Here is a 17033-nt window from a genome sequence, read left to right on the forward strand (position 1 = left end):
CAAAGATCTGTCCAGTAGACAAAAACACTGTGTCCCAATGTGTTTGTGTGTCTGTTTAAACTACAGCACATATGGCATATGACTAGAGCTTGTTTGCATCCCTGTTTGTGTCTTTATAGACCTGATGTTCATCATTAACAGCTATCTATCTATCTATCTATCTATCTGTCTATTCTATGTGCATTTTCTGTAATTCCATTTGTATTTAGTTCAGTTACTTGCCACTATTTCCCAATAAAGTGAGACTGTTGAGCAAATCATCCAGCAGCTATAATACGGTTTAACAGGCTTTGTGTGTCAAACACAGATTAAGCTCTTCATGTAGAAACAGCTTTTCAAATAGCCTCCAGCCAATGCTTAAACGCAGCAAGGGGCGTATTTTTATTCTGTGGGCGGACTGAACGAATCAGGTGGAGCACTTTTACTGACATGGGGAACATCCATCTAGTGCAGCAGGACATCTCAGAAGGGTTGTTTTTAATGGAGAACCACAGAAGTGGGAAAAGCAGCACTGTTCAGCAAGTGAGTTTGCATGTGTTTTGATGAGTATTCATGAGTAATCATAAGTCTGAGATATATTGGACATCCTGATGTGAGTTTTTGTCTTTACAGATGGAGGGTGACAGGAATTATTTGTTGTCTTCACATAAGGACATGGAGAAAAGTGGAACTAGTTCAGTGTCCTCAGCCTCGTTTAATTTCATCAATTCCATTATAGGATCTGGAATTATAGGTAATATTTTGTTGTCAATGCTCCAAGGCAATATTAGATAAAAGTTTGGACACACTAAACCAAATATATATGCAAATTGTATGTGTAAATTTAGTTACAAAACTATTATTATTATTATTAAAGTTAATTAGTTAAAGTGGATGTTGAGGGAAACACATCATCAAGTGTACATGTGAACTCCTTTAATAAGTGTTTCATGAAGTTGGTTTAGAGAATGTCAAGTTTATTCTAGAAAATATAGTGTAAAATAAATTTGTTTAATACTTTTTTTTTGGTCATACATAATTCCCATACTTTAATTTCTGCAATTTTATAGTTTTGATGACTATATACAAACTCTTGGCTTACAATTCATATTTTTGGATTTTTTTTTTATTGTTCTTTAATTACTTAATTTATTTAATTAATTTAATTTAATTTTATTTTTTTTTATTTTATTAAGAAAGGATAGTTAAAGCACGATATAGTCCATAAAATATCTGTATAGAAAATGAAGTCTATTCGAGTCAAAGCAAACTTGATGATGTTTGCATGCTATTATGTTCATTAGTTTCTTATTAGTCACATTTGTGTGTATTTTAGTAGGTCAGTAGATATGAGAACTGGCTTAGATTCCACGCGGTGCATGATCATATGACTGCAGAACAGCCTCAGTCAGTTCACATGCTTCTGCTGCAGGAAAAACAAAAAAACATATTTTTCTTGAATAGGAATAGCAATTTCCATAATTGGACAGCAATAGATTTTTATTTATGCATTCCTGTCAGTAGCTATGTTTGTGCTCTATCACCTGCCTGATCAGAAATAAAGGTTGGTCAGCAGATCTTTCTCTGTAGGGGTGACTGAGATTAGCTGTCACATTTTTATATATTTCAAGTCCTCTGCATTTCTTATTTCTTTGTTAAACTCATCTAGGTTTGCCATATTCCTTAAGTCAGGCTGGTCTCCCAATGGGTCTCCTGCTGCTTATTCTGGTTGCCTTCATCACAGGTATGCACTGCAAATGTGCATGAGCTGTTATACTATTTCTTAGAATACTTGCATGCATTGGTTATACAAGATAGCCTAGAATAAAGTTTAGGTGACAGTTTGCATAAAAATTTAATTATATGGAAAAATATGGCCTACGGTTGAGGTCAAAAGTTTATATATATCTTGCAGAATAAGAGGGATCATACTAAATGCATGTTTACATATAGTCCACAAGAGAAAATAATAGTTACATTTTTAAAAATTACCCTGTTAAAAAGTTTACATACGCTTGATTCATAATACTGTTTTGTTACTTGAATGATCCACAGCTGTGTTTTTTTGTTTAGTGAGAGTTGTTCATGAGTACCTTGTTTGTCCTGAACATTAAACTGTTCTTTTGAAAAATCCTTCAGGTCCCACAAATTCTTTGTTTTTTCAGTGTTTTTGTGACTGCGTGATTTTGAGATCCATCTTTTCACACTGAGGACATCTGAGGGACTCATATGCAACTATTACAGAAGGTTCAAACACTCACTGATGCTCCAGAAGGAAAAACCATGCATTAAAAGCTGGGGTGTGAAAACTTTTTGAATTTGATTATCAGGGTAAATTTAACTTATTTTGTATGGGAAACATGTAAGTAGCTTCTGGAGGCCAGTACTAAATTAAAAAATACGATATTTAGGCAAAATAAGAAAAAATGCACACATCTTTATTCTGTTCAAAAGTTTTCACCCCCCGGCTCTTAATGCATTGTATTTCCTTCTGAAGCATCAGTGAGGATTTGAACCTTCTGTAATAGTTGCATATGAGTCCCTCAGTTGTCCTCAGTGTGAAAAAATGGATCTCAGAATCATACAGTCATTGTTGGAACTGGTTCAAATACACAAAAATGCTGAAAAAAAAAAACAGAATTTGTGGGACCTGAAGGATTTTTCTGAAGAACAGCAGGCAGTTTAACTGTTCAGGACAAACGAGGGACTATCACAAAACAAAAAAAAAAAAAAAAAAGGCTGTGGATCATTCAGGTAATAACACAGTATTAAGAATCAAGTGTATGTCAACTTTTGAACAAGATCATTTTTATAAATTCAACTATTATTTTCTCCTGTGGACTATGTGTAAACGTATTTTATGTGAAATATCTTATTCAGGTCAGTACTAAATAAAAAATAACATGCATTTTGTATGATCCCTCTTATTTTGGTAAAATAATTAACATTTTGCCGATTCTGCAAGGTGTATGTAAACTTTTGACCTCAACTGTATATTGGACAACTTTTTGAAATATATCACCATAAATATATTTTGTAATGCTTCCCTCACTATAAAAAGGCAGCTCAGATATTCCACCCAGCATTTGCATTTGTTTCATAGATGAAAATAGGAGCTAAATTACATGTTGTTACATGTCATTTTTAAGTGAAATACACCTTTAACATAAATAGCACTGCTGTTATAACCAATGCATGAAGTATTTTACACAATACTGTGTATGTGCTTTTTTTTTTTTTTTTTTAACTTTAAATATACATAGAGAAATGCATTGTTTTTACTTCCTGCAGATTACTCCATTATCCTGCTGATCAGAGGAGGGAATCTGTCTGGGACTCACAGTTATCAGTCTTTGGTTCAAAGCACATTCGGCCAGATAGGATATTTGATCGTATCAGCTCTACAGTTTCTGTACCCATTCATTGGTAAGCACAGACATCTGCTTTCTGTCCTAGTGACACGTTTGAACTTACACTATAAGGTGAAGTGAGATTTGAAGAATAGATCTCTTTTTTTGCCTTTATTGTGTCCCATATAGCAATGATCAGCTACAACATCATCACAGGTGACACGCTCACCAAAGTATTTATGAGGATCCAAGGAGGTGAGCTGGTTATTTTTTACATGTATTTTTATTTATTAATTTAAGTATTTATTTACTGTTTGTCTCAGAGGTCTACTTAAAATGATAGCAAAGTGCTTTGCTTTGAAAAATCAGAATTTAGCATAGTTATGACTATTTTCATCCATCTTTCTGATTCCTTTTTGCTGCTGTGCCTTTAAGACTTTTGTATAAACAGCATATGAATTAATTAATTGCATAATAGCATCTGAATCTGCCTTATTATTTTTCTAAACACAACATAGGAATGAATGATATGCAAATGTGGATGATTCTGTTGTAAAAATTACAGTGTGTTTTTATAGTACAATAAATGCATGATTTGAATCATTTTAATTCTTTAATCTTAGGTCTAAATGTCATATTCTCACCTTTTTCTTTGTGAACATAGTAGAAATCTGACATTTGTGCTCTTTGATTTTCCAGTTGGTCCCGGAAACATTCTTACAGAGAGACATTTTGTAATTCTGATGTCCACTGTTCTGTTTACACTCCCGCTGTCTCTCTACAGAGATATAGCAAAGCTGGGAAAGGTTGAGTATTATCAACTTCTACCAATTTCCTTTTATTCCCCAATATCCTCCTGAGTACCAGCTATAGAGTTTTTAGCAATTTCTCTGAGACCTTACATGTCACAGTTTTAAGTCTGGATGTCCTGTCAGAGCACATCAGGGGTTTTCAGAGATACCAAATGTTAGTTTGAATGTTTTGAAGGCAATACAGTCTGTCAGAGCTAGATAGATAGATAGATCGATAGATAGATAGAAATAGATGATAGATAAAGCATGTTGTTTCTAGCATGATTGGCATGTTGTTAACATGTTAATAGCATGATTAACAAGTTACTAACATGTTGCTGGCATGCTTTTAACATGATTAACATGTTGTTACCATGTAACTAGCATGAATAGTCAATTACTAGCATGTTTCTGGCATGATTTTAACATGATTAGCATGTCATTAGCATGTTAATAGCATGAATAGTCAATTACTAGCATGTTGCTAGCATGCTTCTAGCATGATTAGCAAATTGCTAGCATGTTTCTAGCATGATTAGCATGTCCTTAGCATGTTATTAGCATGATTAGAAAGTGATTAGCATGTGGCTGGCATGATTTTAACATGAGTAGCATGTCATGAGCAAGTTACCATCATGATTAGCCAGTTACTAGCATGTTGCTAGTCTGTCAAGCCAGACCAGAAAATTTTTGAAAAGTTTAATAGGTTTGAAAAGTTTAAAAAGTCTAAGAAGTTTTAAAAAGTTTTAAGTTTGACAGTTTTCAGTCTGAAATAGTTTGAAATTTAAAATAGTTTTAATAGGTTAGAGTTTGAATGCTGGTGAAAAAAACAGGATATGCTGGTAGGTATGTTTTGATGCTGGTTTAATTTGGTCCTTTGCTGGTTTAAGATGCTCCTTTGCTGGTTTATGCTGGTCCTTAGCTGGTTTATGCTGGTCCTTTGCTGGTTTAAGATGCTCCTTAGCTGGTTTAAGCTGGTCCTTTGCTGGTTTATGCTGGTCCTTAGCTGGTTTATGCTGGTCATTTGCTGGTTTAAGATGCTCCTTAGCTGGTTTATGCTGGTCCTTAGCTGGTTTAAGATGCTCCTTAGCTGGTTTAAGCTGGTCCTTTGCTGGTTTATGCTGGTCCTTAGCTGGTTTATGCTGGTCATTTGCTGGTTTAAGATGCTCCTTAGCTGGTTTATGCTGGTCCTTAGCTGGTTTAAGATGCTCCTTAGCTGGTTTAAGCTGGTCCTTTGCTGGTTTAAGATGCTCCTTAGCTGCTTTTCACCAGGGTTTTGAAGGCAATACAGTCTGTCAGAGATAGATAGATAGATAGATAGATAGATAGAAATGGATGATAGATAAAGCATGTTGTTAGCATGTTGTTAGCATGTTGCTAGCATGTTTCTAGCATGATTAGCATGTTGTTAGCATGTTATTAACATGATTAGCAAGTTATTTGTATGTGGCTAGCATGATTTTAACATCATTAACATGTTACTAACATAATTAGCCAGTTACTAGCATGTTGCTGGCATGATTATCATGTCATTAACATGTTTCTAGCATGATTATCAAATTACTAGCATGTTGCTAGTCTATTTCTAACATGATTAGCTTGTCGTAAGCATGTTATTAGCATGATGAGCAAGTTACCACCATATTGTTAGCATGCTTTTAACATGATTAACATGTTGTTACCATGTTACTACCATGGTTAGCAAGTTACTAGCATGTTGTTAGCATGATTCTAACATGATTAGCATGTCGTTAACATGTTACGAGCATGATTAGCAAGTTACTAGCATGATTCTAGCAAGATTAGCATGTTGCTAGCATGTTTTTATCATGATCAGCATGCTGTTAGCATGTTTCTAGCATGGTTTGCAAGTTACTAGCAAAATCATTTTATTTCAACTATTTGAAAATCTGGAATCTGAGGGTGCAAAAAAATCGAAATATTGAGAAAATTGCCTTTAAAGTTGGCCAAATGAATTTCATAGCAATGCATATTACTAATCAAAAATCAAGTTTTAATATACTTACGGTAGGAAATTTACAAAATATCTTCATGGAACATGATCTTTACTTAATATCCTAATGATTTTAGTCATAAAAGAAAAATCGATAAATTTGACCCATCCGATGCATTTTTGGCTATTGCTACAAATATACCCGTGCAACATAAGGTTTTGTGGTCCAGTGTCACAAATATCCCACTATGTTTGCCATTTTATGTCTATTCATGTCTTTTTACTTTTTGAAAAACAGGACTTTTTAAAGCATAACATATGAATAAAATATTATTTTTCAAAAATTCTATTTTTAAGGGTTTTTTTCTTATGCTCTAAACAATGTAATGCAATAAAAAAAAAAAACTAAAATCACAAAACTTTTTTCCCTGGTAGTCAGAAGGATATAATCATTTGTGATCTGTGGTTAAATGGATATTTAACTCAATAAATCTGTCATTTACCTGTTATTTATTTTCAGACCTGTATCTTCTATGTTTTTCATACAACAGTGACCATGTCTGATTATTCATGTTAGGCTCTAAAACAGACAAAAAAAGCACAATAAATGTGAATTTGAAGCCAGGTCATAGTTGTGCTTCACATAAAAATAACATTATATGGGTTTGATGACATGGGTTTTCTAAATAGTACGTATGAATAATCAAGTAAGTAGTTCCTTCAGTCTAGTTTACAAACCATTAAGTTATTCTTTTTACTGAAAAATCAGTAAAGATTTCAGTAAAGGTTGAACATGAAGGTGGATGTTTTTACAATTAAAAGGCTTTTTACTTGCGAAAAAAGTGTAAACCATCAATCAGATGACCGATGACATGTAGTAGATTGTGTACAGCAGGTATTTCAGCAGTTTATATCATGCTGATTAGAAATTTGCATATCAAATATGATACAGTAGGGTTAAAATTGACAATAATGAACTCTCTCCCTTCCTCTGTTCCAGGTATCTTTATTGTCCATGCTTTTGACTCTTGCCATCCTCATCACAGTGGTCGTGAGAGCAGCGACACTAGGACCACAGATGTATAAAATCTCTCTCTCCGTCTGTGTGCATTCATTCACACCATCCACCATATGCTGATGTTTGCCGACTGCAGCTCAGGATAATGATTTACTCTCTTAAACTCTCATTTCTAAGAAATGACCTCACCGAGCTCAGTTTACTGGGTTGAATTCATTTTTCATTTGTCTTTGCATCATATTTTTGGCCTTTGTGTACCAATGCATATAGCGACACAACGCAGTGAAACAATACGCATATATTTTGTGATGCATGATAAGGCAAACCTATGTGAAACCCAGATCGAATGTGTGATTTTTCACCTAGCTGATAAAAAAAAAATCAGTTTCTATAGACATAAATATCATTGAGACTTGAGAATGTAGTTCTCTTGACAAAAACTTGCTAAAAACAGGGTTTCTGCGGGTCTTGAAAAATTTCCTCTGTACAAATTAAGGCCTTAACAGATCTTAAATTGGAGTAGAAATCTTAAATTCATAAACTCATGGCATTACATGCTGCATGCACTGCAATTTTGTCTCATATTCCAACACAAATATCTAAACATCAATTAAAATACATTTACTTGAAATGCAAAACGAACACATAAAATGAGTTTGTTTAAAACAAGTCAGTTGGGAATAAAACTTGTTTTCTGTGCTTAGACATTTAGATACACATTGAAACATTGTGAGCTCTTTAATTTGTTTCTTAAATTTTCTTTAATTGCTCTTAAAAAACACCCAAACCCTGTAAAAACATTGCATCACATTTTTATTGCACCCACAGACCTGCGTCAGATGATGCATGGGTGTTTGCAAGGTGGAATGCAGTTCAGGCAGTTGCCGTCATGTCTTTCGGTGAGGTTTACTTTCAGCATATTTCAGTGAAAGTAACTTTCAACTGAAACGTTGATGCATTTGATGTTTTTCAGCTTTTATCTGCCACCACAACAGCTTTATGATCTATGGGTCGCTGCAGGAGCCTACACTGAGTAGCTGGTCTTTTGTCACACATATATCTGTGGGCTCAGCCGTACTGGTCAGTGCTGTCTTTGCAGCTGCAGGTTATGCCACTTTTACTGGTTATACACAAGGTAAATACTAGGTTACAATATCTGCACTTATTACTTTGATACGTCTGTGGGATAGGGTACAAACAGCACTGAAAGAATTGCATGTTTTCCTGTTGTGTTTTTTTGTCCAAGGTGATATATTTGAGAACTACTGCAGGAATGATAACTTGGCTACATTCGGTCGATTCTGCTACGGCATCAGTATAATCACCACCTACCCTCTGGAGTGCTTTGTAACCCGTGAGGTAAGATAATTGAAGCCTTTATATACAGTATGGGTCATTAGAGGCACTTTTGACTACTTGAAAGCTTGACAAACATGTTAAAACATTTATTACATCCTAAAATTAAGCTTTGATCATGGCTTTGATCAACCTTTCATATCATAACTACATTTATATAGTTCTTTACAATACTTGTTTTGATGGAAATGGGGACACTGATTTTTTAATATACAAAAAATAAAATTTGTAAAAATAAATACCAAATTAATTGAAAACTCTTAGTAGAGTTATTATAGTAACTGAGTAGTTATTATAGTAAAAAATGCACTTGAACATTTAAAAAAACGTAAATGACAAAAACACACAACAAAATAAAAAAAAAAACTTAAATAGGACTAGGAATGACAGCAGTATTAGGGACAGTAATTCTTTGATATATAAAAAATAAATTTTTTAAATATGAATATCAAATTAACTGAATACTCTCAGCAGAGTTATAATAGTAACGGAATAATTAAAGCCATAAAAATGTTACTTAAAAAAAAACATTAACTACATTAAAAAAATAATGATAATAAAATTATATATATATAAAACAAATTGTATAATTTTATTTACCTTCTAAATTTTCTTTTAGCTAGTTTTCAAGGCAAAATTTGTCCTTTTCATTTAGTAAAATAATTTAAACTAAAATAACAACAATATAAACTATAAAAACATTTTTTAAAGCGTAAAAAAAGACAAAAACACAACAAAATCACTAAAACTAACTAAAATTGAAAAAAACATGAAAAAAATCTTAATCATTAGATGTGAATGACAGCACTATTACGGAAAGTATTTATTAAAATTTTATTTACCTACTACATTTTATTTTAGCTAGTTTTCAAGGCAAAATTTGTCATTTTCATTTGGTAAAATAATTTAAACTAAAATAAAAAACAATAACAACAAAAACAAATCATCAGATGTGAATTTGATGTGAATGTGAATAAATATTGTAAACATAAATCCCAAATCAACTGAATGCTCCTAGCAGGGTTATTATAGTTAACTGAAATTAAACTAAACATTAAAACCTTAAAAAATGTGTTACTTAAAATAAAAATAAAATAAGGAAACATTTTCATTTAGTTTAAGCTGACGTAGTAAAATGATGTAACAAAACAAAACACATAACAAAATGAAAACATGTAAATAAATAAATAAAACTTGAATTAAAATTTACATGGAAAATCTAAAAATAAAAACAAAAGTATCAAAATATTAATTAAAAATAATGGCATCTCAATAATACTAAAATAACCCTAAAAAATATCAAGTAGAACTCTGATTTTAACACTTTTTATTATTTACTAAAGTTAAAAGGCATTTACATTGTCAAAGTCTATAGACACTTTTTCAGAGCTTCTTCAATGACATTACAGTCATCCCAACTTTTTAATGACCATACGCAATGTTTGGATTCATTGTAAAGTCTGACATAAGGATGTTTGTTCTAGCATTTAATTAACTTTCTTTAAAGTTGGTCATTTTCTTGGTGTTTTCTATATTGCGTCCAGGTGGTCGCCAATGTGTTTTTTAAAGGCGAGCTCAGTAACACCATGCACGTCATCATTACCTTGGTGATTGTATCGGCGACGACTGTCATATCGCTGTCTTATGACTGTCTGGGTATTGTACTGGAACTTAATGTGAGTTTTCCTGTTGATTCATTAACACCAGTAAGAAAACAGAAAGTCAGTCCCATTCAGAGATGTGTGTAAGTGTTGTGTTTCTGTCTCTCTCAGGGGGTTTTGAGTGCTATACCGCTCATGTTCATCTTCCCCGCCGCCTGTTTCCTCAAGCTCTCGGACGGCCGCTGGTTTCGTGGTGAAAACCTCATTCCCAGCATCATCCTGGTGGCGGGTGTTTGTGTGATGATAATCGGCTTAATCATGATGGTGCTCTTCCCTCAGGACTGTTCACACGGAGCAGAGATGTTCTACTGCAGCGTCTCCAACACCTCCGTTCCCAGCACCACTTCGCCAAACAGTGTGCTGCAGTTAATAAACGCCACACAGAATAGCGTTTTCTGACTGAAATTATCTTTATTATTCACTGGAATCTTTTTATATGCTGTTTTCTAGTGATACATTTTTGAGACAGTTGTTGTATTAAAGAAATTAAATAAAAATGAGCCTACAATTGTGTTTTTTAATTATGTGAGGTAGCTTCTAGAACTATACTCTTGCCTTTATATACTAGTCCACCACTAATTTTCAGGTGACGACCATAAAAGTGTAAAAGCAAAAGGATATATATGCCTTGCACTTGCCTTGTCTTTTGAGCCCATAGGTCCATACAGTAGCTTTATGTAAGGAACAGACCCAAATTTATGTTATTCACTAATAATCTTTAGCTGACTGTGATGTGCAAGTTTGAATCTACAGAATGGAGAAAAAAAATGAGGGCCTTAAATGGCCTAAATGTAAGTCTTTTTTGTATGCAAAGCTAGTGCATTGGCTCAAAATCTTTGAAAAACTGCATATATGTGAGTTACGTGTAGGTACTGATTTCAGCCACTATTATGTCCCAGAAGTTGAGTTTTAAAACAATTTTTCATGTTATATATTTTTCATGTTTATCATGCCTTAAAAAAAGCTTTTTCATTTTTTTTTAACTTTTATATTTTAAATGCCTTTTAGGCTAAAAATCCATTATAAAAATCTGTATTTATAACATTTATTAATTTATTTATTTATATTAATTCTCTACAACATTTGCAATAACTTTAAAACCTTTATATATATACACTACCAGTCAAAAGATTTTGAACAGTAAGATTTGTAATGTTTTTTTAAAGACTTCTGCTCACCAAGACTGCACCTATTTGATCCAAAATACAGCAAAAGTAGTAATATTGTGAAATATTTTTACTATTTAAAATAACTGCTTTCTATTTGAATGTATTTTAAAATGTAATTTATTCCTGTGATCAAGGCTGAATTTTCAGCATCATTACTTCTTCAGTGTCACATGATCCTTCAGAAATCATTCTAATATTCTGATTTGCTGCTCAAACAAAATTATTATTATTACTATTATTATTATTATTACTACTATTATTATCAATATTTAAAACAGTTGAATACACATTCAGGATTTTTTATGAATAGAAAGATCAAAAGATCAGCATTTATCTGAAATAAAAAGCTTTTGTAACATTATACCATTCAAAAGCTTGGAGTCAGTATAATTTTTATTTATTTTTGTTTTTTGGGGAAAGAATGCTTTCAACATAATAATAATAATAATAATAATAATAATAATAATAATAATGTTGTTTGAGCAGCAAATCAGAATATTAGAATGATTTCTGAAGGATCACAGGAATATATTATACTATAAAATATATTCAGATAGAAAACAGTTATTTTAAATAGTAAAAATATTTCAAAATTGTACTGTTTTTGTTGTTTGTATCAAATAAATGCAGGCTTGGGGAGCAGAAGAGATTTTAAAAACATTAAAAATCTTACTGTTGTCCTATAATTTTCCACCATTTCCAACATGTTTTTTTTTTTTTTTTTAAGTTTGTTTGCTTGTTTACAAGTTTGTTTGCTTGTTGTTGATATAATAAGACATGATGTGTGATATTGTGTGCCATTTTCAAATTATGCTTTTAGATTGTATTGTATGGGATTATTTTTGTGCCAATAAGAATGAACGTAACTTTGTAAAACTGAACGTAACTTTCCAAGAAATGATCAAAAATATGCCACTGCAAAAGAAGAAAAACACAATGAAAATGAAAAAATGAACTCAGTCGCACGAATTTAACATGCTCTTCAAATATGCTTCATTCTTTGTTAATGATTTTCAAAGAATCGTTTTCGCGAATCATGGATTCTAAATGCGTTGCCACAGCTTTCGCTTACGCTTCGCAAATTTTCGTTTGCTGTTTTGGCACAAACCTCTCGTGGGGGCGGGCTTAACAGCGATCTACTCTGATTGGCTAATGAGCTTTTGATGGACAGTTGCTCTCTGACCTGGAATCACAGACGGTGACGTCAGTGGCGCGCATATTGCGGTGTGCAATAGGTCGTGCTTTGTTTATATTAAGTATTAATGTTATTAGTATTTCACCTACGGTCGTCTCTTAGTTTCTAAAGATGAGCTCCCAGGAGAGACACGGAGCGGCATCATCTTCCACCTCAGCTTGTCCCTCAGGGCAGCTTGAAGTAAGTTTGTGTTGCTAAAGTAACGTTAATCAATAACATCGATAAAAGTTTTATTCATGTACAGTGTGCAACAGTTCTGATAGTTTCTATTAACAAAGCACGACGTATTGCACACCGCAACAACTTTCCAATATGCGCGCCACTGACGTCACCGTCCGTGCTTCCAGGTCAGAGAACAAGTGTCCATCAAAAGCTCATTAGCCAATCAGAGTAGATCGCTGTTAAGCCCGCCCCCACGAGAGGTTTGTGCCAAAACAGCAAACGAAAATTGGTGAAGCGTAAGCGAAAGCTGTGGCAACGCATTCAGAATCCATGATTCGCGAAAACGATTCTTTGAAAATCATTAACAAAGAATGAAGCATATTTGAAGAGCATGTTAATTTCGTGCGACTGAGTTCATTTTTTCATTTTCATTGTGTTTTTCTTCTTTTGCAGTGGCATATTTTTGATCGTTTCTTGGAAAGTTACGTTCAGTTTTATAAAGTTACGTTCATTCTTATTGGCACAAAAATAATCCCATAGTATTGTATATATGCACACATTATGTTATCAAACTAATTTGAGTTGTATGGTGAAAATACTTACAACTTTCAGAAAAAGGAAAGGAAATCCTCCCATGATGCTTTGTTGCTGGGCTCAATTTAATTGGTCGAACTAACCTAGTTATTGTGGCATGCTGTAGTTAACCGGAGATGAAAACACGAGAATTGACTCGCAAACAAAATGATTTGAGACTCATAACTGATTAAATTGAAACTTGACGTCAACCAAAAATTAGATACACGTCTAAAGAGAAGTTTTAACTCAGAATAGCGCGATACTCCAAACGAAGTTTGCCGTGTAATGTTATTTTGATGCCATTTTGCTCATGTATTCGAGGAGTGCGTCACTACAGACAACAGATGAAACTAGATAGTAAAGTTCGTAGACAAACTTTAAGTTGGCTTGAAAAAGCCTAGCCAGAAAGTTTTTAAAGTTTTAACTTAAGTTTGACTGTTTTCAGTTTAAAATATTTTTCAGTTTAAAATAGTTTGAAAGATTAAAGTCTGAATGTTTTGAAGGCAATACAGTCTATTAGAAAAACAGATAGATAGGGTGTTGCTGTGTGGTTGCTAGGTTCCTCAGGGTGGTTGCTAGGGCGGTTGCTAAGGTGTTGCTAGGCAGTTGCTAGGGTACTCAGGGTGGTTGCTAGAGTGTTACTATGTGGTTGCTAGGGTACCCGGGGTGGTTGCTAAGGTGTTGCTAGGCGGTTGCTAGGGTACTCAGGGTGATTGCTATGGTGTTACTATCATGTTGTTACCATGATTAGCAAGTTATTAGCATGTTGCTAGCATGTTTAACATGTTACTAGCATGTTTCTAACATGATTAGCATGTTACTAGCATGATTCTAGCATGATTCTAGCATGATTAGTAAAGACAAACTTTAAGCTGGCTTGAAAAAGCCTAGCCAGAAAGTTTTAAAAGTTTTAAGTTTGACTGTTTTCAGTTTAAAATAGTTTGAAAGATTAAAGTCTGAATGTTTTGAAGGCAATACAGTATATTAGAAAAACAGATAGATATGGTGTTGCTGTGTGGTTGCTAGGTTCCTCAGGGTGGTTGCTAGTGTACCTGGGGTGGTTGCTAGGGTATCCAGGGTGGTTGCTAGGGCGGTTGCTAAGGTGTTGCTAGGCAGTTGCTAGGGTACTCAGGGTGGTTGCTAGAGTGTTACTATGTGGTTGCTAGGGTACCCGGGGTGGTTGCTAAGGTGTTGCTAGGCAGTTTCTAGGGTACTCAGTGTGGTTGTTAGGGTGTTGCTAGGTGGTTGCTAGGGTATCCAGGGCGGTTGCTAGGGTGTTGCTAGGCGGTTGCTAGGGTACTCAGGCTGGTTGCTAAGGTGTTGCTAAGCGGTTGCTAGAGTACTCAGGGTGGTTGCTATTTAAGTTGCTAGGTGGTTGCTATGCTACCTGGGGTGGTTGCTAAGGTGTTGTTAGGTGGTTGCTAAGGTACTCAGGGTGGTTGCTAGGGTGTTGCTATGCGGTTGCTATGCTTCCTGGGATGGTTACTAAGTTGTTGTTAGGCGGTTGCTAGGGTACTCAGGGTGTTTGCTAGAGTGTTGCTATGCGGTTGCTAGGGTACCCGGGGTGGTTGCTAAGGTGTTGCTAGGTGGTTGCTAGGGTACCTGGGGTGGTTGCTAGGGTGTTACTATCATGTTGTTACCATGATTAGCAAGTTATTAGCATGTTGCTAGCATGTTTAACATGTTACTAGCATGTTACTAGCATGTTTCTAACATGATTAGCATGTTACTAGCATGATTCTAGCATGATTAGCAAGTTGTTAGCATGTTTCTAGCATGATTAGCATGTTGCTAGCATAATTATAGCATGATTAGCAAGTTATTAGCATGTTTCTAGCATGATTAACGTTACTAGCATGTTCTGGCATAATTAGCATGATTAGCATACTGCTAACATGATTTAAATAGATTAGAAATATTAGATGAGTTTGAGTGAGTCTAAATGGATTAGTAATAGTACATAGAAGTGAAGCTTAATTTAGTCTCAAAGGATTCTTGGAGTTTAGATTCGAATTTTGACAGTTGGAGTTTGAAGAGTGTTGCTCATTTGAACATTCCGTCAGTGTAAGTCTATGGGTTTTTTGGTGGTTTTGACAGTCTGGTTTACGAAAACCGTAAGCCGGATCAGTTAGAAAAGATACAGCACACCGAATCAGACCAGTCTGAAGGTCTGGGCCGAGCTTGGTGGCTGTAGCTTAAAAGCTCTAGGAGGAGATACGTTTTAAAAAAGGGTCTCAGAAGAAGAAGAAGAAGAAGTTTAAATACAATATCAGTAAGTTGGCTTTTTCAAGCCAACTTAATTATGCTCTAAATCTGGAGGAAAAAAAATCGATGATTGGACAAGTGCAACACGATCAAGCCATCGTCCACTCTTTAAAATACTTACTCGAATATGTCAACTATCGTTGTTGGGAAAATATATGTGTGCATATTCTTCAGAAACACTCCTTAGATTTGTGAGGCAGCATGCGACTTCTGGACGACATGAAGGTGAGTAAATAACAAAAAATGTCTTCATTTTCCCTTCTCTTTTTATCTGATACTACAGCACTTCTATCACTAGGTGTCGCTATTTTCCCAGTAGTGGTCCGCCACGTCAAGCCAATGTACTGTATATTTAAAATCCTCCTCAACGGCCAAGAGAATGTACTTAAATTAGCATCACTTCACATTCTATCAACATTTTTCTTAACACATCCCAATCGTATTAACATCAATAATACTGAGTTTGATACGTTTTCCATCTGGAAGTCTCCCCTCAAACAAACTCTCTCGCTTGTCGTTACGTGGGACTTTAGCACATTCACTGCTTTGTTGACAGACTTTTCTAGTCGGGGGCGACATGTAAATTCGCATTCCACCGTTAAACCGGAGTGTGAACAGTCGATGAATCCAGTGTGAAGATGGGAGGGCTGGCAGTGACTGTAACTCATCGTGTCATGACTTGAATATGCGGGGCTGCCGTCTCCCTCTCGCTTGAATAGGAACAGAGGAGCGTCTGTTGACAGGGGCAGGACTCTGGAAAATATGGTGGGAGTTGCAGAATTTTAAGGGGGTAACGGGACAGAAGTGATGCAGGGACCTATGTGCAGTGCTTTAAGTCAGGAGAGGCGCTGCGAAACCTGCTGAAGTTGTTGTTGATGATGCTGTTTTGACGTATTGGCAGCGAGACTGATGACAGTTGACAGCCGCGCGAAAGTTCAAGGGCGATCAAGGTAGGTTTGACGCGTCATGCTCATTCAAACTATTGTGGCTTAATTATTCGTGAAAAACAGAAGGATTTATAGATAAACATCACATTTTCTTCCTAGTGATCATCTACTGTCAAGTTTATTTGCTGTTTTGTTTAATGTTTGTTTATAAAAAATGTATGTCGAAGCGGGATTCGAACCTGTTTCGACTCGAACGCCAACTCTTACCGGCTAACGTTCATTTGTTAAAAGCTATCATCGTGTTTTAATCTGTCATTTTGATTAAAGCAACATTTTACCACAAAACGCGATCTTGTTAAGATATTGTAGACCTGGATGATGATGATTTTGACATTTTCTTAGCGGGTTTGCTGGTTTTATAAAAGTGTATGTCGAATCGGGATTCGATCTTGCGTTGTCTTGAATGCAAATAAGTGCTAATTTATTAAAAACAGCTTTGTTTTTTCATTCATGGGTAGAGGTCTAGTAAAGATATGTAACCCTGGACCACAAAACCAGTCATAAGGGTCAAAATTGAGATTCATCACCTGAAAGCTGAATAAATAAGATTTCCATTGATGCATGGTTTGTTAGGGTAGGACAATATTTGGCGGAGATACAGCTATTTAAA

General features: G+C 34.8%; 2 protein-coding genes across 6 annotated transcripts in view; both read left to right on the forward strand.

Moving 5' to 3' along the window:
- The first annotated feature begins 397 nt into the window (after positions 1–397).
- On the forward strand, positions 398–10585 carry slc38a11 (solute carrier family 38 member 11). 2 transcript variants are annotated; one of them, XM_051119207.1, is made up of 12 exons: positions 398–522; positions 613–733; positions 1649–1723; positions 3271–3405; positions 3519–3584; positions 4029–4135; positions 7075–7154; positions 7921–7991; positions 8066–8227; positions 8303–8451; positions 9993–10124; positions 10221–10585. In XM_051119207.1, the coding sequence occupies exons 1-12, from the start codon at positions 430–432 to the stop codon at positions 10506–10508; spliced, it is 1479 nt and encodes a 492-aa protein (XP_050975164.1). In that variant the 5' UTR covers positions 398–429; the 3' UTR covers positions 10509–10585. The 2 variants fall into 2 exon arrangements, with proteins under 2 accessions (XP_050975164.1, XP_050975165.1); XM_051119208.1 differs by having other exon boundaries at positions 8339–8451.
- A 5529-nt stretch (positions 10586–16114) lies between these two features.
- Positions 16115–17033, forward strand: part of cobll1b (cordon-bleu WH2 repeat protein-like 1b) — a 72275-nt gene continuing 71356 nt past the window's right edge. For 3 of the 4 annotated variants that reach the window (XM_051119191.1, XM_051119190.1, XM_051119192.1), the window contains exon 1: positions 16117–16426. Coding sequence is in view for 3 of the 4 variants with exons in the window: in XM_051119190.1 (XP_050975147.1) it covers positions 16386–16426 (41 nt within the window). In the remaining variant the exon portion in view is untranslated. Of the gene's footprint in view, positions 16427–17033 lie in introns of all 4 variants that reach the window. The other variant, XM_051119193.1, reaches the window with a different exon arrangement.

Source organism: Labeo rohita, chromosome 9 (assembly GCF_022985175.1).
Source record: "Labeo rohita strain BAU-BD-2019 chromosome 9, IGBB_LRoh.1.0, whole genome shotgun sequence".
NCBI lineage: Eukaryota > Metazoa > Chordata > Actinopteri > Cypriniformes > Cyprinidae > Labeo > Labeo rohita.